Here is a 23,845-nt window from a genome sequence, read left to right on the forward strand (position 1 = left end):
AACCATTGTATTTTTGACAGCCACCGATGGCCAAATGCAATCAGGCAGCTCCACGAACTCTAACCCATAACCACAATTAACAATAGTTAAGATATAAAAGTCAGATATAATTGACTTCCAGTCAGGGAGAAAAGGTGCCCTGAACTTTTCTCTCTGAAAAGTTCAGGTTAGAGTTCATTGATCCCATTAGAACTGTTTTGCAGCACTTGGCGAATCCTTCTGATGGGGAGAAGGCTGAGAAGGCTGAGGATTTTATTGTCTGTGCCTGTGAGACTGCTGTGAGGTAGGAAACTGAAGATGCGGCGTCACTTGCTGTTGGTAGTACTGGCATTGTTGCTGCCTGCCATAGTACTGATAAGGGATATGCCAAGGAAAGTACTTTGGTTTATAAGTGGCCGTTTCAGCAGAGGTGATCCCCAAAGATTTGGCTGTCTGCCTATTTTCTTTTTTCTTCTTAAGGGCCTCGTCTGTTGTGATAAAGAACAGAGAATTGCTTTCAAAAGACGAACCTTCAATCCTGGTTCTGGTTTCTGGAGGAAGAGCTGTTGATCTCAATCAATAATGTCTTCTAATAAGTACAGCTCCAGCCATTCCCCTAGCTGAAGTGTCAACTGCATGGCTCCTGACATTCATTTGTTGCTTAGAGAGGCAAATAGCCTATCTGAAGTAGGGAAACAAACGCCTTTTTGTCTTCATGGAGGTCAGTTATGCATGAGGACAATTTCTCCCACTAGTATAACTGGTATCCAGCCATAATTGATTGCTTGCAATAGGCAGACACAAATACTGCCTCCGTCCCATACTATCGATCTTCTTCCCCTCGTCTGGTGGAATGAAATGTGACTCAGATATATGCCATTGGACTTCTTCTGCAACCAGTGAAGGAGGAGGAGGGTGCTTACTCAGAGATTGCCAAATGTCCTGCTTAATCTTGTACATCTGCTCAATTCTTTTTGATGCTGCTGGAAGTTCTGCAGGCACCTTCCACACTTTATGCACAATCTCTTCCAGACCCTCCAAAATAGGGAAAGCTACTGTTACAGAAGGATCATTGTAAATATGACGGAGTAATTTATCTTTTGTTTTAGGACCAGCAGAAGACATGTCAATGTCTAAAGCCTTTGCCATTCTTGTCATCTGCTCAGAAAAAATGTGCAGATCTTCATAAGGCAATCCAGAACGCAGGCCAACAGTATTGTCAGGTGACAGATCCAACACTGTCTCAGATCTGACTTCAGACTGACCCATTTCTTCATCTTCCTCATCATAATCGTAGGTAGACTGCAGCTGTGATGGAAACAGAGGGGGCAACCAACCCCGGCCTGTCGAAGCGGAAGGCCTCAGATCCGACATCTCATAAACCGAAGGAGCTTCTTGCCACTGACAATGATATGGCGCTAGGATACAACAGACATGGTGGTGCTGTACAGCCAATGACTGCCTCAATTCCAAAAGTCTTTTCAGCTTGGATCCATTCTGACTGCGATGGGATCAAGATGGTGATGATGCTCTCAAAGACTCATGTTGGATCCGAGGAGGAACAGGGTCAGCCAAAGGAGTCAGATCCCTGCGTAGAGACTGCTCCGCCTTGGTTCCACACGTAGTGCCCCAAGTTTACTCCGCCAACGGAACCATCCTCGGTTCTGGTAGTTCACTCTTGGAAACAGAACGTTCGAATGAGTGTAAGTGGGGAGATAGGGTTCAAGGAGTAATCAGAACCACGTCATCCAAAGCTTCAGGGCATGGAGAGTGACAGTGATAAGACAGTCGAAGTTGACTGAGCCGAATGATTCTTCTTCAGCTTTTTGTCTGGCGGTTCCAATGCAGCTCTCCGATCCAAGGAACGCTTTGGAGAGCGTGGCTTTTTCCCAGTGGGATCCGAATGCGGAGTCAATTTCACAGACATTACGGATCCAGCTCTCAAGAGTCGCTCAGTAGTAGCTGAAGTCTTAACTGCTGTCGGAGTCGACTCTGATGAGCACTCCTTATCAGAAGGAGCCTTCGCCACAGATCTCTCAGCAAGCACTTTCCCCCACAGTGCTGCTTTCAGCCGCTGAGACTTCTCATGCCTCACCTTCAGGATGAAATTTTTACAGATTTTACACGCCGTAACATTGTCCCTCACCCAAACACATGAGGTAGAGATCATGCTCATCTGTGTGGGTCATCTTTGCACTACACTTGGAGTGGCACTTGAAAAATGTCTTGGAGGCCATACTGAGGACATAAGTCCATACCTCAAATATGTCATCAACAAACCGAGTCAGAACACACCAAAGACAGCCATAGACAAAATTGGAGTGCGAAATCAAAGTCAAAAGCCAGTCCAAGTCTAATTAAACTGGAAAAGATCAGACATAAGTGAAAGTAACGGAGCTCGAAAGCAAAAGTCCTTCTCCAAGTGATGGCAAGAAGAGAACTGAGGGAAGGGGCTGTTGCTCGCCATTAAGTCACATGACCGTTTGGGCGGGAAATGGTTGCTATGGGGCACCCAGTGACCATGTAATTTTGGAATTTACAGTCTTGGGGAAGGGAAAAGCTGTACATAGTCAGACATATAGGTTGGACTTCAGGGAAGCAAGTTTCAAAAGACAAAGTTATGCTGGGTAGAATCTTATGGTCAGATATACTTGAGAAGAAGGGAGTTCAAGACAGGTAGAAGTTTCTGAAAAGCAAAATATTGAAGGCAAAATCACAACGGATTTCTATGAGAAGGAAAAATGGGAGGAGCCTAAAGAAGGCAAAGTGGTTCCATAAACAGCTTTCTAATGAATTGAGAAATTAAAAAAGACTCATTTTGGGAATAAAGGAACGGCCTTCTAACCAAGGATGAATATAAATAAATAACCAGTTCCTGCAGGGAGAGTGTTAGAAAAGTTAAAGCTCAGTATGAGCTTAGGCTAGCAAAAAATGCTAAAAATAACAAAGGGTTCTTTGCTTATGTTCAAAGTCAGAAACAGAGCAAGGACATGGTAGGCTCACTGCAGGGACAGGAAATTGAAATTGTAACTGGCGATGAAGAGAGGGTAGAACTGCTTAATTCCTACTTTTCCTCAGTCTTCTCCTGCAAGGGAAATGGTGCTCAACATGGCAAAAATAGAACACAAGATGAGGGAAGGGAGTTGCAGCCTAGGGCTAGTATAGGGGTACTATATAAACACCTAGTTTCTTTAAATGAAATTAAGTCCTCCGCGCCAGATGAATTACAACCAAGTGTACTAATAGAACTCACAGATGTAATTTCTGAGCCTCTGTCCATTATTTTTGAAAATTCTTGGAGAACAGGTGAGGTGGAGGTGGGCAAATGTTGTCCCCATCTTCAAGAAGGGGAGAAAGGAGGATCTGGGTAACTACTGATCTGTCAGCTTGACGTCTATACCTGGAAAACTTTTAGAACAAATAATGAGCATTTAGAAAGGATGGCTGTGATTACTAAGAGCCAGCAAGAGTTTCTCAAGAACAAGACATGTCAGACTAGCCTTATCTCTTTTTTTGAGAAAGTTACTACCTTGCTGGATCAGGGGAATTCTGTAGACATAATTTATCTTGATTTCCAGTAAGGCCTTTGATAAGGTTCCACATAATATTTTTGATGAAAGTTGGTAAAATGTGGTTTGGACCATATTACTGTTAGGTAGATCTGCAGCTGGTTGACAGATCATACCCAAAAAGTGCTTGTTAAATGGTTCCCCATCTTTTTTTTTTTTGAATTTTTTTTATTTTTTTATTACCTACATTAACTAACAATACAGAGGGAAAGAAGGGGGCAGGGGAAGGAAAGAAAAAAAAACAGCAACATATAACAACACTACACTACAAATAATGCTTTCCGTTCATACTGCCATTATTAAAAGATTAAAACTTTGTAAGATATTGATGGAGTGGTTGACTGTGCAAAATACAGATTACAATCCAAATTAAGTCTTCCTCCCAAATGGTTCCCCATCTTCTTGGAGAAGAATAACAAATGGAGTGCCTCAAGGATCAGTCCTGGGACCTGTTTTGATAAACATTTTTATAAATGATTTGGATGAATAGCGGGGATGCTTATTAAATTTGCAGATGATACTGAATTTGGAGGGGTAGCAAATATGTTAGAATACAGAGTCAGGATACAGGATGATCTTGTCAGACTGGAAAACTGGGCTAAAACAAAAATGGATTTCAATAGAGACAAATATAAAGTTCTACATTTAGGTAGGAAAAATCAAATGTATAATTACGGGATGAGGGAGACTTGTATTGGCAGTAGTATGTGTGAAAAGGAACTAGGGGTCTTAGTAGACCATATACTGGAGTTAACAATATGATGTGGTAGCTAAAAAGACAAATGCAATTTTGGACTGTATCAACAGAAGCAGGGCTTTTTTTCAGGGGGAACGCGGTGGAATGGAGTTCCGGCACCTCTTGAAAATACTTGACAATAGTGCTTGAAAATAATATTATTTCAAAGAAACCCGTGCATTTCTTCCTCATTTCCCTCTTGAGAGAACCGCCAAGAGAAACCAGGAAAAAAACCTCTGAACAGAAGTATAATATCCAGATCACGTGAAGTGATGGTATTGCTTTACTCTGCTCTAGGTAGACCTCACCTAGAGTATTGTGTCCAGTTTGGGGCACAGTTTAAGGATATAGACTAGCTGGAATGTTTCCAGAAGAGGACAATGAAGATGTTGAGGGGTCTGGAGGCCAAGTGCTATGAGGAAAGGTTGAAGAAGCTCAATATGTTTAGCCTGGACAGGAGACGATTGAGAGGTGATATGATAACCATCTTCAAGTACTTGAAGGGCTATCATATAGAGGATGGTGTGGAGTTGTTTTCTGTTGCCCCAGAATGTCAGACCAGAACCAATGGGTCAAAATTAAATCAAAAGAGTTTTCGGCTAAACATTAAGAACTTCCTGTCAGAGCAGTCCCTCAGTGGAACAGGCTTCCTCGGGAGGTGGTGGCCTCTCTTTCTTTGGAGGTTCTTAAGCAAAGGCTAGATGGTCATCTGACAGCAATGCTGATTCTGTGAACCTAGGCAGATCATGAGATGGAGGGCAGGAAGGGTTATATCAATGCTTAGTTCTTGTGTCTCTTTCTTATAGGTCCAGGGTAATGCCAATCTCCACTTTGAGGTCAAGAAGAAATTTTCTCCAGGCCAGTTTGGCCAGGGATCCTGGAGGGTTTTTGCCATCTTCTGGGCATGAAGCAGGGGTCACGGAGGGTGTGTGTGGAGTTAGTTTTGAATTCCCTGTATTGTGCAGGGGGTTGGACTAGATGACCCTGGAGATACCTTCCAACTCTATAATTTTTTTATTCTAATTAGTTGGCCTATGTGTGCATATGCCCTAATTTTCTTAAAGATTAGTTACTCCTCTGAAGTATGCCATTAAAAACTGCTCTGTTTCTATGAGCTTCAGTCATATGAACACTTAAATCTGGAGGTATTTACTTGCAAGTAAATATGCATTATTTATTTATTTATTTATTTCAACTTTTATTTCACCCTCCCTGTACAGGCAGGCTCAGGGTGGATTACATCAAGTAAAAACATTCCTATAAAACTTTACATCTTAAAACTATTTAAAAACAACAATTGGATTGCACTGCAAGATGTTCATACTTCTTCTGGAATAAACCCTCTTGAACACAACAATAGTGGCTTCTGATAAACATGCCAAGGATCTGGTTGCTACTCCTGGCGTTGCCCATGCATTTTGCTTCCAAAAACAACAGGTTAAAAGTATTCAACAATCCATTGATTGGAATGGTGGAACAATGAAAAAAAATGGTCTAAATCCATGATTCCCCAATGGAGGAAACTGACTGTGTACGTAATCTTGTGCATGTTTACTTGAAAATAAGCCTGTCTGTGTTCAATGAGGCTATAATTCCAGGTGTACAACCTAAAGCACTTCTGCTCATTGTATCAGATATCAGGAGCAAGAACAATTTGTGCTGACTGAATTCAACATCTGCAAATTGGTGAGTTGCATGAACTGCAATCACACTTGTAACAAACCACATGGGAATTATGAAAATCACTATAAACAAACATTTTGGATTGGAGGCATGGAAGGCCAAGGACATGAACACGTTTTGCACAGAGTAAGCGCCTGAAGTACAGGCATGCTCTTAGACAGGAACCTACCTTCCTAGAATTCTGGGGCAGAATCACACCATCATCCCACACCCTGGCAGAAGAGTAAAATGCACTGCTTTCTTCTTCTAGTCTGGAAATGAAACATTTTGTAAAGCTTTTTTTTAAAAAAAGCACAAATACTATCTTTTATAGAGAATCTGTACAGGCAACCCATGTGCTTCTGGGAAGCATAACACACAAACATCCTGCAGAGAAAAATACTCTAACATGTAAAGAAAATGAGTTTATTTGATTAGATAGCATTCCATTTTATATAATCACTAGCACAGTAATTTTTGTGATTCAGAACTATTTTAGCAGGATTTGAGTCCAGTAGCACCATAGAGACCAACAAGATTTTCAGGATATAAGCTTCTGGGAGTCAACGCTCTCTTCTTCAGATACCAAGAAAGCTTGCCTCTCGAAAGCTTATACCCTGAAAATCTTGGTCTCCAAGGTGCCACTGGACTCAAATCCCTGCTGTTCTACTTCAGGCCACCACGGCTACCTACTTGAACCTACAATTATTTTAGCTGTTTAGGAAATTTAGAAGTATCCTGAAATCCAAACAAATGGCACTTAACATTAATTCAAGCTTAATTTAGAGGCATTTGTTTACAATACACTTACTTTTTTTTTAGGTGTTTAAACTCTGTTCCTGCTCCTGTGCAATTGTCATCCCAAATCATTGAGTGTTTGGGGAAATGTCTTGAATCCACAAGAGCAATTCTTGCATTAGGCCAAAGGAACAGGAAGTTTGGATCAAATGATCTCCCACACTAAAATGAGTCAAAAGAAATTGAGAAATTAAACTTCTCTGTTAAGCTTACAAAACAAACGGTCTACTCATTGGAAAGTATTAAAAAGCTTTGAAATATAAAGGAACAACTTTCTTTATGGTGCCATAACTAGAGATAGGCATGAACCTGAAAAAAACAAACTGGGTGGTTTGTTGTGTTTCACGAACCACGAACTTTCACAAACCTGCCCCGGTTCACGAACCAGTTTGTTTGGTTCGTGAAAACATCATTTCTGAGTCAGCAAATTGTCACTTCCGGGTCAGAAGATCTGAAGAAAGCCCATCCCCCATTGCCTAGGAAACTGGTTGGCACCAGGCTATCTACACCAACTAGCTCTGTCTTATGTCCCAAGCAAAAGTCACACTGGGAACCTACTGTTAGCGGAGTCTCGTACAAATTTAGGAGGGTTCCTATTAAGATTTTTAGTGTGACCAAGTGAAAGGCTGCTTGTGGTTCTCCCTCTCTCCCATCTCCAATACCAAAAAAAATGCCCATATGTGGCACTGGCACCACTGGAATGAGTGATCTCTCTGATATAATAGCAATATAAATGGCCGATGTTGGTTTCCTTTTTTCAGGACTGAGTACAGACACAGCACTGATTTTAAAGATCAGTTCATTTGTAATCTATATAAGTGTTTACAAATGTAAACGAGAATCACATTTAAATAAGGAACGAAACACATTAATTAGAGGAGCAAATGCTCTAAACAATTTGCCAAATGTGCCATTTCAGATATTGCTTTTTAATGATTTTCTGAAGATATTATTTAGACATAAGTATGATAAGTAAGCTTTTAATGACAGAAATCTAATAACAACTATAACTGTTTTCTATCACCAACATAATTGAATGAATGGAATAGGTATAAAGTCGGATGCGAATACAATCATTGTATCCCCAGTGAAGCTAGGATCCCGTACAAATACTACTTAAAATAAGATCAGTGATTCTCTCTTTGCTATGCCATTCCAGAGATGAAATGTTCATTACACAGGCAACTAAAACAGATTACAGGACTTCTGGAAAAGATCAGAAACAACTCTGCTGCTCTTATCTCTTCTGTATGGCATGCAGTGATTTGGACCTCTCTTCTTTCATGTAGTGGTAATCTGCTAACTAGGCTTACAATTTTCAACTAGGAGCTGTAAGGGGAAAGATACAAAGATGGCCCCTCCTTCCTCTCCTGGAGCTGGTGTGGAAACTCAGGAAGAAGTAATTTCTCTGTTGAAAAAAATGGGGGTTTAGCTGGATCTGAGCAACTCAAACAACTTTCTGCTAATAATAAGGCAATTGATAAGTTGATTCAACAACTTCGGGAGTCAACTGAAGCTTTTGGTACATGAGTTCAACAGACGGACAATGAAAGTGCTGCCTTGGTAGACCAAGCCATCACTCATGAGATGGCTGTCTCAGCTTCACATAATGGTCTCTCTAACCAAATATCTACTTATATCTGGCGTCTAAATATTCGTGTTCTTGGATTATCAGAACAGTCTGAAAAGACAGGAAAGAAGAGGCTAATTGAACTCATGGAAACACTACTTCATAGTGTTCTGCAGCTTTCTCCTGATTAGCAGCTGCAGACTGAACAAGCTTACAGGGTTCCTTGGGCACCAGGTGGCGTAAACAAACCAGCCCCTATAAACATCTAGTTTCTACAAGTGGGAGTGAGAAACCACCTTTTACATATGGCAAGAGAGAAACAGGACTTGTAGTGGGGGGAGATTTTAATGAAATACTAAATACAACTTTATATGGAAGCACACCCCCACATAAGGAATGTTCATTGGTGAGATCTATACTTAAAGCCTATATGGCTGAACTTTCAAAATAGACCATGTCCCTCCAAAAAGGTCCTTCAGTGCCAGCTCATTAGTCCTTTAAATGAATGGTCATCTGTTCTTCAATTTCTGAATGGCTGTCTCGGCACTGAAAACTCCCACATAGCTGCCAAATCGATAAGTACGTGGATCCCAGTGACGTTGCTTGAATCAAAATTAACAACTTCTTGCTTTGTTTTTATTCTTTCTTTTTCAGGTGAAGCCAAAAGAGAGGCAGAGGACCCCGAAGGATCCCCCACTCGTCACAATCAACTGTCTCCTTAAGGTAGGTGTAATAAAGTTGCTTTAACCAAACGTAATGCTTCTTTCTCTTTTTCTTCCTTCTAGGTGGAGCGGAGAAAACTGGAAAGGGGACCTCGAACGAACCCCAGCCCAACAAGTGGCCAGCTGTGTTATCAAGCTTGTTTCATCCAACAACAACTTCCTCAGGGGCTGATAAATTGATCCACCCATACAATCAACTTTCTATAAATAAAAAGATTTTCCTTATTATAAACCTGTCTGTTTCTTGTAGCCATGCACCAAATACAATGTTACCCAAACCAACTGTGTCTTTAAATGCTATCTTTGGCTGCTGTGCATCTGTATATGTCTCCGGTGGGGTGGGAATATTTACATATGACTGTCTTAGAGGTGCGCTGAAATTATGCACATGAGATTTCATTTGCTTTGGTAAGTGTCTCAGCCTTTGTTGAAGTTTGGGTAACATTGTATTTGGTGGGTGGCTACAAGAAACAGATGTGACCTTAACGTGACAATTGACTGTGATGAGTGGGGGATCCTTCGGGGTCCTCTGTCTCTCTTTTGGCTTCACCTAAAAAAGAAAGAATAAAAATAAAGCAAGAAGTTGTTAATTTTGATTCAAGCAATGCCGCTGGGACCCATGTACTTATTGATTCAGCAGCTACATGGGAGTTTTCAGTGCCAGGACAGCCATTCAGAAATTGAAGAATAGGTGGTCATTCATTTACAAGACTAACGAGCCGGCACTGAAGGACCTTTCTGAAGGGACACAGTCTATTTTCAAAGTTTTTGAAAAATTTATGATCTTTAAACATTTCCTTCTCGGATGGAAGAGTGGTCTGATATATTGATATGTAAATTGTGTTTATTGTATTTAAGACTTATTAATTGTATTTATTGCACTTAGCACTTTACACATAGAGAGATAAATTTATATAGTAGAGATATTAGTGTTGGAAAGGTTTTCATTTATCCAATAGTGTTTTAGTAGCCAGCAGTTTTTTTGTTTGCTTTTTTATTTTTTTGTTTTTCCACTAATAAAACAATATATTTTTTTAAAAAACTAAACTAATATAGATTAGACCTGAATATTGGAGAGTGGGTGAGAATTCACAAATTTGTCCACTAGCACTTAACCTTCTGACATATTATCCGTCGTGCTCAAAAAGCTTACCATAGCATAGCTTTCATTTCCATAGCAGCCACCAATCACAAGGGTTATTTTGGGGACAGCAGCACAAGCAACTGTAGCCATCATGGAGGCCTGCGCTTTTAACCTATTTGTATGATCCAATGCCTACATGAAAATGAAAAAAAAGTATTGATTTATTTTCCTCACACAGAGATCCCTTCAGGCTCTGATGATCTTACTTGTATAAAAGTTTTAACTCACTGATCTATTTTTCTAGCAATTCAAGAAGGAAGAAGAGAGGTGGATGCTATCAATTAGTGATAGTTTCAGTGCCATTGCTAGACTCCATCCTTCTCCAAAACTACTTCTAGCTGAGCAAACGAAATTAAATGTGCAGAATAGAGAAAATAAAGCTATACAAACAAGAGGCTCACATAAGTTGCAGAGACTGTGCTTTCTGAAAATGCACATCCAGTTTAGAGCCATTTCAGTGTGTTCAGTCTGCCTTACCTGAGCAAAACTGGATGGCTCTGCTGCCTGTGGGGCTGTATTCAGGATGAACAGGATGGGAATATTTCGTTGATTACAAAGCTGTATGAAGTGACAGCCCTTCAAAGAAGCATCGTGAGTCAGCTCACCATTATTAGCCACTATTCCAACTAGCTGTCTAACAAAAACATGAACATGTTATCTAGTTTAAAAGTGAGGGAAACATCACATATAACCAAATTAAATCAAAATATTAAGTACTTTGTACTGGAGTTAATCATATTGTCTTCAAAAGGCATTCAAATGCCTTGCACATCTTTCATTTTAAAGCCCCCTGAAATATTTATCAACATTTATGTTAACTAAAATGTACAAGCAATTTCTTGTCTGAATCCTCCCAAAAAATTAATGGCAAATACAGGTGATATATTGTACATATAATACATTGCAAAATTATGTGCCCTAATAATAATTTTAAAGGACTTTTATTTCTTTATCAAATTACCAACAGGATAAATCCTCATGGGCAAAGAAAGCAAAACCAACACACCATGACTACTACTAAAATCCAACTGCAAACAATAGTTCACATCAACATTTGCCTCAAGAGCTCAGAGATCCTACTGTACTTTGAGGCAAATTTCAGTGCCAATTATAAGATGCATATGACCAAGTCATTGTCCTACACTTAGTTGGTCTCATTTGCTTCAAGTGCTAGTTCAAAGCATTGGTTAATATATTTAACATTAATAAAACATAAGAAGGCCAAATTCAGAAAGCAGTTTACTACCCATTTCCTATTAGTATACCCTGTAGTAGTTCTAACCATGTGAATGTCTGAGTAGGCAGATGGTATGCCAAACTTACGGTGTGATAAGGCTACAGACTGCAGCCACATGCCACCTTGCTATGGGTGATCAGATGACTACTTGTCTCCTCCACACACACTTTGAAATGAAAAGCAATAATCTGATCACCCAAAGAAAGAAGCCACACATCTTGAGATAATTTAAGTATCTACATTTCAAACAATCATTGCTAGTTTATCAAGTTAAGTATCTGGGGATTTTGTCCCATTTTGTCCTCTACCAAATTAAATTTTGTGTATACTGTAGAAAATGTGAATAAACGGATTCAGATGTAGATATCAGAAAAAATAATTCAGTGAGTTATCTTTGTTTGTCCAAATAATGTGCGCCTGATTGTATCCATTCAAAGGCACAAAACAAAGCTCACAGTAGCTCTGCACATTTATCCTGTGAGTATCAAAAGCATACTGTTTTATAAACCAAGGATCACAGATGAGGGATGAATTTAAAGCTTCTAATCTTAGCCTACACTGCTCTAGCTGCTTATTGTAGCAAGCAAAATACATTCATCCAAATTGTCAGTGGCATGTTTTGCCTTTCCTTGGTAATGGATAAAAGCATCTCAGCTATCACATTTTCATCTCAGAGGAAATCAATTAGTCCAAGTTAGAAGCATGCTTGATTAAACCTAGCAAAATCATTCACTTTGTTGCTCTGTTTAGAGAGAACCTTAATGTTGAGGGAAAAGGTTAGGCCCCCTAGAAGCTTCTTTTTCACATAAAAAATGACTTTAAATATTTATTCCAGTTTTTAAATTTTGAGTTTATAGCTACTGTAAGCACCTTATTGACTGCCTTAGAGAATATAGTCTGCTGGTTATCCACTCAGCTGATCCCAAGCTGTGGCTGCTCAGGTTCTTTCATCTTACATCATCATGAGCACTTAATCAGCGGCCTGACTGGGCTGAAGGAGCTATCTGTGGAAATTGCTCTCCACACAACAAAACCACCGCATCAAAATATCACAGTACTAAAAGAAATGTCTGAAGCAGTGTTACTGCAATGAAGGCTGGCAGGACAGTACTGTGTTGTCACCGGACAGAAGTGAGGGAAAGCAGATGGCCAGTTGCAGGAGAGCTAGTGTAGTGCAGTGATGATGGCAGGACTGGGGAGAAACCTGGATCCATATCCCTGATCAGTCATGAATCATGGACCAGTCACTATCTCTTAGCCTAACCTATCTCACAGGATGCTTGTAAGGATAAAATGGAGGAGGTGGAAATCACGTACACCATTGTGAGTTCACTGGAGAAAGAGCAGGATAATAACTGGGAGAGTGACACGAACTGGAATATTTGTGTAATATAGGGATGAACCTATTCATCTTTCTAAGATTTTGTTTCAAAGAGAATATAAATACACACTCTCTCTCTCTCCTTGGAAAAGAGGAAAACACCATCTATAACTAATGTTAAGAAAAGCTCACAAAAGAGTAAAAAAATGTTGTGGAAAGGTGAGTGGGGGAGTTGCAAGTGCTTGGCAGGGTTTTCAACCAACAATACTGTATAAAGGTTTTCATATTGTGTGAGATCTGTATTCCATTCAAGAAAGAAAAAGGATGGGGAAATAAGAGCTGAGACCACCGGAAAGCAAAAATCAAGATTGCTCAAAAAATCCATTCCGTTTCACAAAGTAGTAAATACATGTCTTCTCCCCACTCAAAGGTAACAACTATTAATACATTAATTAATGACTGCAAAGTAATTACCAACCGGCTTAGCTCACAGGCCTTCTGATTTAACTCAATTGTTCAGCATTCTTGTGGTCATTTTTGTTTAACTCTCATTGGCCACTCAAGTTCAAACAGCAGCTCAACCTCTCAACTATTTTCTAAAGAACCACAGAAAAGGTAAAAATGTACCACAATACAGTATCAGCCGTCAAGACTGAAAAATGGAGATTGAAGTTGGGGTTCACATTCAAGACGTCATCTTGCATTTCAAATATGAATACTGGTTTGACTCTCACTTCCATTTTTGAGAGAGGTAAAGTTATAAAATAGAATGGAAAGGCAGTATCAGTCTTGAAGACTGAACAAAAGTCAGTACGTGTGTGTTCAGAACTCTGTTAATGTTCAAACCCAACTCCACCTCACCATCCATTTTCAATAAAATGAGGCTTGGGAAAGGCCTCTCAAATATTGTGCTTAAAATCACTCAGTACAGCAGACTAACTTAGTAGTTCCAGAATATTAGACAGCGAGCAAACAAATAGACGATGAAAATAAACATTAATCACCAATGTGTATTTCCTTAACCAGTTAACCAAGAACAGGCTATAATTACTTAAACTCAACTTTAAGTACTAAATACAAAGTTACACTAATCCAACTAAAATCCCAGTTAATGGTTTAGGTTCAAAACTAGAGCAGATACAACAGAACAAATTTACACAGGCAATCAAACCAGCCAAGAGCCGCAAAAGGCAGTTAGCGACATCTTTATCATTACACCACACCTAAACTCATCACGATCACAATGAAAAGCTTTTCTAGATCAGAGAATTCCATAACTATTTGCTTTACCAAGTAAACATTTAATTTATCATAAACAATTATAAAAAAGAATATGTTGTAGTTGTTTTAAGCTTTACTCTTACCCTTCTATGTAAGCAAATCCATTCACTAAGGTTGTTCCATAATTAGCTTTGAATTCCTGGAACCTGCTGCCATCTATCATTCGGCTCAGAATCTATAAAACATTTTCAAGAGAAAAAAATCAATATTAAGAGCTTTCTAAAAGAAAAAAGAACATGCTTTCCTTCAGTCATAAACTGTGGCTTGATGTCTGACAATCATATTACATCACCCCTTTTATACTATTAAACTTGTTAACGAGTTATATAGAACAATAAAGATTAAAACAACTGTGTTTAGATAGCAACTGCAAGCCCAGTACCGAGCTTTACAGTCAGCCTCTAAGTATGGACAAAGGAAAAAAAACAGCATATTCTCTTAGGTATAAAACACTTTTATTGATTAAACATTCATAACTTACATTTCAATTAAAAGCTCCTCAAAAGAGCTTACAAACAACAAGACAAACAATATTAAATGCAATATAAATAGCAGCTCCCCAGGGTCATTTCAAAGTTGGGAAACAGCTCAGGAAGAGAGGCTTAAACCACTCTACCTGCATGCTGTGGTCCTGATCTTAATCAAGACTTCTCATATCTGAAAATGCTTGGATCTCTAAACATGGAAATTCCTGTACACATCTAAATTGGCCATCTCATAATTGGAAACTTAGACAGAGGTTCTCTGGATTAGTAGAAAAGCTAACCAGCGATGTGAGATCTCCCCTGTCTTGGATAGGGTTACACTTCCCCTGAACAGTCAGGTTTGGAGCTTAAGAGTATTGCTTGACACAGAGGTCATTTTAGAAATCCAGGTGGCTGCTGTGGCTCAGAGTGCTTTTGCCCAGCTTTGGCTGGGGCATCAGCTGCATCCATTCCTGGTTCGGTCAGATCAAGACACAGTAAACCATGCTTTAGTTACATGTTGTCTGGGCTACTGCTATGCTCTCTCCTTGAGGGTACCCTTGAAGATGGTTTGGAAGCTGCAACTGATTGTGGCCAGCTATCAGGAACATATTATAGCAACTACACTGGCTACCATGCCCGAGCCTAATTCAAGGTGTTGGTTCTATCCTTTAAAGCCCTACATGGCTTGGTATCTGAAGGACAATCTTTCCCCATACATTCCTGCTCAGATGTTAAGGTCACAGGGAGGGGCCTTCCTGACTGTCCCATCAACCAAAGAAGCTTGGTTGGGGGTACATAGGAGAGGGCCTTTTCAGTGGGAATCCCTTGATTGTGGAACAATCTCTCCAAGGAGGCACACTTGCTCACACTCACAAGAAGGCAGATGAAGACTGTTTTATTTAGGACAGCTTTTTAATGTATTTTGACTGGGTTTTCACTCTGTTTTTAACTGTCACTTTTAATATATTTATGTTGTTTATATTTTACACTGTAAGCCACCTTGAGCACTTCTGGAGAAAAAGTGGCTAATAAATGTTTTAAAGAAATGAACTTGGTTTCTAGAGAAGTGGCAAGAATGAGAATGCGTTCACAAATGCACTGTAGTCCTTATGCACATTTATTTGACTGATCTATGACCAATGTAAATATGATTTTATGCTTCAGATTGCTGGTGTGACTTGATCCTTACAAAGTGCAAGTTTTTTGAAAAAAACTCTCATGCAATAGCTTCTTGCCTTATGCCAATCACTTATCTCTTTGGGCATTTGGTATTAGAATCATTTATTTGTAGTAATAGAGATGTACATTTATTTACTTATTTGTGTACTTTTAACCTACTCTTCCCCATTTAACATTGACTCAAACTAGCTTACAATATCACCCACACACACCCACACCAGAAAACCAAAAATATTTAAACCTAAGTTAACATCGCTTCTACCCTCTGCCACAGGGGAGAGGGGCATAAAATATGTTGTAGCAGCTCTACCTCAATGGCAACAGACTCTTTCCCAGCAGGCACTCCCTACCTTCCTCCCCTTTTATAGTTGTATACACAAGTTATCCTAGTAGTTGGCTCAAGTGGTACTGTAAGTCATTGGCTCTGCCCACGATATCCATCATTTTGTGTCCAGTTGGTGGACATCCATTTTCTAGCAGAAGACAAAGTAGATTCTCCAAACCTAAATTCTGCCCACATCTTTTCAAAACCACAGTTTAGTACTGGTATAGAATTCCAGTTTGTGGGTAAGAAACGAATCCCACTTTATTGAGGCATCTGAATTCACATGACGTGACATTCTGTGGTTAGACTAAGGCTTTCTAAACCAGGACACCTTCGATCATGGCACTGTACACAAGGGGAGGAGGGGAAATGAAAGTAGTATGTGATCCCAAGGATTTCAGCTGATTTGTACATAAAGAAATGGTAACGTGTATAACTCATGAATCCAACCATTGTTTAAGCTACTGTTTTATTATTATTATAAACTAGAGCCAATCTCACAAGCTCAAGAAAAGAAAACAGCAATCATGCACACAACAGTCTTAAATCCCACTGGTCTAAATGGGATTTATTGTAAGCAGCCTAACTGTAAGCAACAATGCAATCCACGTTCTTCTTACCAATTTTATATCTAGAGTGTAGCTATAATCTTTTGGTGCAAGTCCTAGCAGCTCATCAGCACAGTACAAGGGGCTGTCATATTCTAGAGTATCTTCGGCAGGAATTTCAAAATTCAGTGTTGCAAAGATATTTCGAACGCATTCATATGCTTCTTTTTCTGAGGATGCAAAGTGGTCAACACAGCCACTGACTCTGAGCAAGAAATTTCACACGTATGACAACAGGTAAGGTACAGGAAAAAAAACACAGTAAGTAAAACATTAATGTGAACAATCAATTGATTAAAACCTGTTATATTTATACAGCAACTGTCTCATGGCTAAAAACAAGATGATTACTCTTGCCTCGGGCACCATACACTTTTGTTTCAGAAACTGTTATGGAAACACTTACTATATATGACAAAATTGAAAAGAGTCCAGTAGCACCTTTAAGACTAACCAACTTTACTGTAGCATAAGCTTTTGAGAATCACAGTTCTCTTCATCAGATGCGTGGAGGGTAAGAAGAAACTGGTCAGATATATAGGTGGAAAGGGGAGGGGGGAGTAGATGCAATCAGTAGCTTCTGATAATGGGATCAATGGGCTCACTCACTCACTCACAATTACGTCAAATTTGGTGACGGCTTATATCTACAGGTTAATAGCACAGCCATGGGCACACGCATGGCACCACAATATGCTAACATATTCATGGCGGACTTGGAGCGACGCTTCCTTAGCTCCCATCCACTGAAACCACTCCTATACTTAAGATTCTTGGATGACAGCTTCATCATTTGGACCCATGGGAAGGAAACCCTTGAGAGATTTCATCAGGACTTCAACAACTTTCACCCTACCTGAGCCTGGACCACTCTACACAACAGGTACACTTCCTGGACACCGCTGTACAACTACATAATGGATATATAAATATCACCTTATACTAGAAACCCACCGACCGATACTCATATCTATATGCCTCCAGCTACTACCCTAAACATACCACTCGGTCAATTGTCTACAGCCAAGCCTTACATTACAATCGTATCTGCTCCAATGCTCTTGATCGGGACTCCCACTTAAGAGATTTACAACAAGCATTTTTGGGGCTACAGTACCCACCAAATGAAGTGAGGAAACAAATCAACAGGGCCAGACTAGTACCCAGAAACAGCCTGCTCCAGGACAAACCTAAAGGAACTAACAACAGAACACCACTGGTTGTCACCTATAGTTCCCAGCTCAAACCCATCCAACGTATCATCAGTGATCTACAACCCATCCTGGAAAAGGATGCCTCTCTCTCACAAGCCCTGGATGGAAGACCTCTCCTTGCCTACAGACAGCCCACCAACCTTAAACGACTTCTCACTTACAACCATGAATCGTACCAAACCCTGCAACAGACCCAGATGCCAGCTCTGCCCTCATATCTACCCAGGAAATACAATTACAGGACCCAATGGCGTCAACTACACTATCTCTGGCTCTTACAGCTGCTCGTCCTCCAACATGATATATGCCTTCATGTGCCAACAATGTCCATCTGCTCTGTACATTGGACAAACCAGCCAACCTCTGCGCAAAAGAATAAATGGACACAAATCTGACATTAAAAATGGCAACATCCAGAAACCAGTGGGAGAACACTTCAGTCTACCAGGACATTCCATCAAGGACTTAAAAGATCACTGTAGTTCAACAGAAGCCTTTCAAAAACAGAATCCAACAGGAAGCTGCTGAATTGGAATTCATATGTAAATTTGACTCAGTCAGGCTTGGATTGAATAGAGACTATGAATGGTTATCTCATCATCAAAAGTAACTGATTTCATTATCAGAAGCCAATTGATCCCATTATCACAAGCTACTGATTGCATCTACTCCCCCCTCCCCTCTCCACCTATATATCTGACCAGTTTCTTCTTACCCTCCACGCATCTGACGAAGAGAACTATGATTCTCGAAAGCTTATGCTACAGTAAAGTTGGTTAGTCTTAAAGGTGCTACTGGACTCTTTTCAATTTTGCTACTACACACTAACATGGCTAACTCCTCTTAATATATGACAAGATTTCTCTTCCATTTGTACTTGATAGAAGAAAAAAAATTACTAGCCTTCAACAGTGTCTTCATAAAGGGTATATTAAAAGATATAGGGTTAAACTCAAACACGCTCTTTCATCATCTTAATCACACTTCCAATATAGGAGAAAGGTGGATGATTACTGTTGACACCCCACTAAATTTTAAAGGGAGGGCTCAGTGGACTGCAGCAGGAGGGGAGAGTAAGCAAAGTCTATGAGCTTTGCTCTGCTTGGATCCAATCCCAATATCTGGAACCAACACTGTAATGGACAGCACATTGAGGCAAGGTATTCATTTCTAACAGCAGATGCACCAGAGCTCAAGCCCATCAGAGTCTCATCTACTTCAGAAGCTCTATGCTCAGATGTGCAGGCTCAAATTATGCTTAACAGTGTTCGCAGAAAACCTCTTCGCTCACACCATTTATTATTTCACATATCCCAGAGTCTAGGTATTTCAGACAGTTTTTGGTATGATCCCTTATGTACCTTATGTACCTTTGACCAAATTAAACCTCAATTCATAGAATCATAGAGTTGGAAGGGGTCATACAGACCATCTAGTCCAACCCCCTGCCCAGTGCAGGATTCAGTCTCAGTCATCAGAAAGCCAGATACTTTCATGTTGATTAACCCTAGAATGTGATTAACAGAAACAAAACAGGATGACACGCACATCTAGCGGCACCTATTATTAATTAGCTACAGCAGTTCTATTTACTTAGGGTGAAACTACACTTTATGATTTAAAGAGTCAGATCCAGGTTCCCAGACCTGACTCACATTCCCTGTAGTCACACAGGAGCAGCAGGGGCTCAATTCTGGTGTGGGGAGACAAGGGGCTCCTGTGTTTCCTACTGAGCTGGCTTCCCAAGCCAAAATGGCCTAGGGAGGCACTCTTTGTCCCATTTCTGAACTGCCCGTCTGGGGCTATTTTAACTTTGGAAAACAGCAAAGGAGGGAAGGCAAGCGGCCCCTCCCCTCCTGCAATCCTAAGCAGAAACAATCCTTTGTGACTATCTAAAAGGCACTGCCTGCAAAGAACCTGGGTTAGGTCTGGGGAACCATGACTCAACTTGTTAAAATCATAAAACCTAATTTAAGCCTCAGTATACATAACTGTTGTAGCTAATCATTAGAAGTTCTACTTGTTAAAAGTCATAACACCTAGTCTAGCCCTCAGCAGTGTCCCTTTGAGTTCAGTGGGACTCGATTGGGTATATTTAGAATTGCAGCCTTAGTGTATAAAGGAGAGCTGATGCTGACTTTAGATCTTTTGACTCTTCCTTTTTAGCTACCATAGAAGAATAGAGAAATAAAGATTTAGCAAAAATGCAACATGAGATTTCTGTCTCCTATGATTTGATGCAGATTTTTAAAAGACAGGTTCAGCACTAGAACTGAAATCTGACACTGAAATTAATGTTTCTATTGTTCTACATTTTATTTATATATTTTTTATTTATAGTTTGCTTTTCTCACTGGGGCTCAAAGCAGATTACAAGCATGACAGAACTACTCAGCCAAATAAGTGGATTAGAAAATATGGTAACTTTGACCGATAACAATATTTGAATCTAACAGCAAAGATTCCTAGTAAAACAAAGCTATCAACAAGCAAATTACAAGGTTGTAATTTACAACGAGCAAATTACAAAGATCCCTAGTATGACAGAAAAATGCAGTGAGGCTGGGACTGAAGAACTGGAAGAAAAATAAAGTATCCCTAAAAGCGGACACCTCCTAGGCTGATCCATTATATCACAGTTCTACTCCTCTACAAGAATGCCCTCCTGAACAATTATATTTGTACACTTTGCAAAACAACAAAAACGTGAGGGCCTTCTAATAGCCTCAGGAAGACTGTTCCATAGATGTGACTCTTTCATATAAATCCAGCTGAAAGGCATACTGGCAGAGATCCAAAATGCAATGGGCATTGTTCACTTTGTGCAATGGATTTTTCAGCTCAACCCCCTTCCACTGACAGCTTTCCACATTCCCTGACAAGTTTATCCACAGCAGAACTTTCTGAGATGCCGCTAATAAAAAGGAACATGCTATTTCCCCTCTTCTCTCAGTCACCCATATATGCAATGAAGTATTATCTGCATGCATATAGTGGAGGGGGGAGTGAGAAGGACAAAGCCAAGAGAAATAGGTCAGAGCCCAGTCATTATATTCCCCTGAAAGGAAATGAACCTGCAGGACAGGCCAATTTTACCAAGTATTTTCAGAATATACCAGTGATACAGGAACAATTGTGCCTCAAAAGAAATGGAGAAGGCTGTAAAAGCCACCCCTTTTTTAGCAGAAAATTCAGTAATACTATATGTTCAGGATGATTTTTGACCTGAAAACAGATTCAAGAGCAGAGGCTGCTGCAAATTAAGGAGGGCTTCTCCATTTTTAGGTAGTTATTTTAGAGCCATTCAAATTATCTTTACAAAAACTACCTGTAAAACTGCTGAACTGTGCCTGAAAGTCCTAGATTCAGTCAATACTAAGACCTACAATTCTAAGACAGTCAATACTGTACCTACTTGGAATGCAGGCTAGCTCCTCCCAACTCCTCAGGAAGAATGTCTTCTCCTGTAGCGGCCTTAACTAATGGGGGACCAGCAAGGAACATTGTACCAATTTTATCTACAATGGCTGTTTCCTCTGCCATGGTAGGGACATAAGCTCCTCCTGCTGTACAAGAACCACACACAACTGCTACCTAGAGGGCATATCAAGACACCGGTTAAAAGGGAACTACAGACTGGAAACACTTAACAGTATGTAGAACATTTAAGCTGTGACCACAGCAGCAACAAGCACCACTACTGAAAAATCATATTGATTGTGCAATCCTGAGCACAGTTGCACCATTCTAAGTCCACGGAAGTTAATGGCCTTAGTCAAGTGTAACTCTGCTTAGAACTACACTGTGAGTTGCTTGGGAAAACTCCAAAGAACCAGAGATTTAAGAATTAGCTTTTAATTGCACTGTACTTCTCTTTGCACTCCTTATCTCTGGGACAAAAACTATATTGTGATTTGTCCATTTTTGCTGCAAGTTTAATCTACACCCATATTTTGTGAGGCGGGCCGATGCTGCTCCAATAACATGACCAACACTTCTGAAGCATTAAGTGTTCCACTCAGTAGCTATCCACTTTTTTTGTTTTTTGCTATTAACTGAACATAGGCACAAGAAGCTATTTTAGGGAAAGATATTTTATATACTGGTCTCTGCCCAACACTATTGCATTATACCTGAGGGATTCTCATTGCAGACATCACAGCTTCATTGTAGAAAAGTCTACCACCATGGAATTGGTCAGGGAACAACTCCGACTAATAATGAAGAAACAGAAAGAAACGGAATTTCACCACTACATTAAATTCGAAACTCAACTTTTAAAACATCACTTTTTCACTCAAAAATGACAACTTAACGTTGTTTTACAATAAATCTATCCTTTCCCGGACTATTTCTAAACTGAGATTTAAAGTTACTTTCTAATCCCATAAGTTCTTGCCTGGCTGAGTAATTAGAACAATGACCATTATATATAAGCTAAATGCTACTATGTCAGGAATTTCAGCTTGCTACTTTTACTCCTAAACCCCAGAACTTAGGCAATCACAGATAGAAGCAGGGAATCATGAATGATCTGAATCATCACATTTCTCCCCAAAAAGATAGCAATCAAACTATTAATCTACTAACAGTCACCCACTACCAAAATAGCACTGGTGTCTTAGGTATATTCATCCTTTCCAAGCAACAGTCCTACCAGCTCTTTGGTTCTGTTTATTGACAATGATAACACCCGAAGAATTAAGATTGTTCAAGAGTACCACATCATACCTCAAGTCAATGACTGCTTAATCCTAAAAAAGAGTTACACCCTTTTAAGTCCATCAGTGATCTCAATGAACTTAAAAGGCTTTCACTTTGATTAAGATGGCATTCCAAGTAACTTTATTTCAATAAAAAGGTGCCAGAGCTCTTGTACTCAAATGCAGTCTGCACCTCTCAGGTTCTCTTCACCATCACCCCGTGCACCAGTTAAATGTTGGAAACATTTTTTCCTGTAAATAATTGTATCTTTTTGTTTGTTTCAATATTTCACAAAACAAATCTTATTCTGTGCTTAACTTTAGTACTTAATTCAGCTCTCCAACTATGATAATGCCTTAGCAACTCACCTAAAGTTAGGTTGTTTATTCAACTAGTATTTTCCTAGAGAGTTCAAGAAGGGGAAAGTCCAACCAAAAACCAAAAACAAGTCAGTGAGTAAATATGTGGAAATAAAGGGAGCTAAATTCCATACTACCTGTATTTTACCTGAAGGGGCAAGAATGCACCTCCACTATCTACGAGATAAACGGACGGAAGTCTATTTTGCATTGCTATTTCTTGAGCTCGTAGCTGTTTCTTCACAGATACAGGATAAATGGTTCCACCTTTCACTGTTGCATCATTTGCTATGAAGACACACCAAATTCCACAGATTCTTCCAAGTCCTGCAATGTAGAGCAACCAAACTACTGCAAAGATGACCTTACAAAGATAAATAAGAATGTTTTAAAACAATCTCACCTATCCACATGGAAACAGTTTGTAATTACACCTTAAAGACAGACAGAAAATTACACAAACACAGAAACATGCTAGAGTTTTTATCAAAAGTCTACAGCTGTCTTCTCTCCATCTCTCCTCTAGAGCATATCAGTCACTCCCCTTAATTTAGTTAAAAGACAGTAAGCTTTCCTCAGAAATTGTTATGAGATGCAAAATAAAACATTACAGGAATATACGTTTTAAAGCTGAAAATAATACTATAGATTATCACTATTACCTTAAACTATTACTTTTACATGCAGCTTTACAAGTCTTCTTAGGATTTTTTAAAAATGTTCTAAACCAAACACAGTTCTATACATTTTTGTTTTTTGCATATCAAAATGGTATGGAACAAAAATGCTCAATTCTCCCCTCATTCCACCTTCCATAGTATGGAACTGAATTTGATCTACTATCAGACAGGAATTACTAACAGGCCAAGCTGCTGATTGATATGTGGGATATAACTGAAGTAAATAAAATAAATAAATTTTTTTTTTTTATATAATTTTTTATTTTCAATATCTAACATACAACTACTAC

At 39.5% G+C, this 23,845-nt stretch overlaps 1 protein-coding gene across 2 annotated transcripts in view; it reads right to left on the reverse strand.

Moving 5' to 3' along the window:
* LOC129330189 (methylcrotonoyl-CoA carboxylase beta chain, mitochondrial-like) overlaps positions 1–23,845 on the reverse strand; it is a 35,519-nt gene that overhangs the window by 5,981 nt on the left and 5,693 nt on the right. For both annotated transcript variants that reach the window (XM_054980175.1, XM_054980176.1), the window contains 9 exons: positions 23,024–23,202; positions 21,946–22,026; positions 21,228–21,406; positions 16,611–16,803; positions 14,103–14,194; positions 10,658–10,814; positions 10,190–10,312; positions 6,758–6,906; positions 6,137–6,218 (listed from right to left, as the gene is read on the reverse strand). In XM_054980175.1, the coding sequence (XP_054836150.1) occupies positions 6,137–6,218; positions 6,758–6,906; positions 10,190–10,312; positions 10,658–10,814; positions 14,103–14,194; positions 16,611–16,803; positions 21,228–21,406; positions 21,946–22,026; positions 23,024–23,202 (1,235 nt within the window). The remainder of the gene's footprint in view (positions 1–6,136; positions 6,219–6,757; positions 6,907–10,189; positions 10,313–10,657; positions 10,815–14,102; positions 14,195–16,610; positions 16,804–21,227; positions 21,407–21,945; positions 22,027–23,023; positions 23,203–23,845) is intronic.

This window comes from Eublepharis macularius, chromosome 5 (genome assembly GCF_028583425.1).
Source record: "Eublepharis macularius isolate TG4126 chromosome 5, MPM_Emac_v1.0, whole genome shotgun sequence".
Taxonomy (NCBI): domain Eukaryota; kingdom Metazoa; phylum Chordata; class Lepidosauria; order Squamata; family Eublepharidae; genus Eublepharis; species Eublepharis macularius.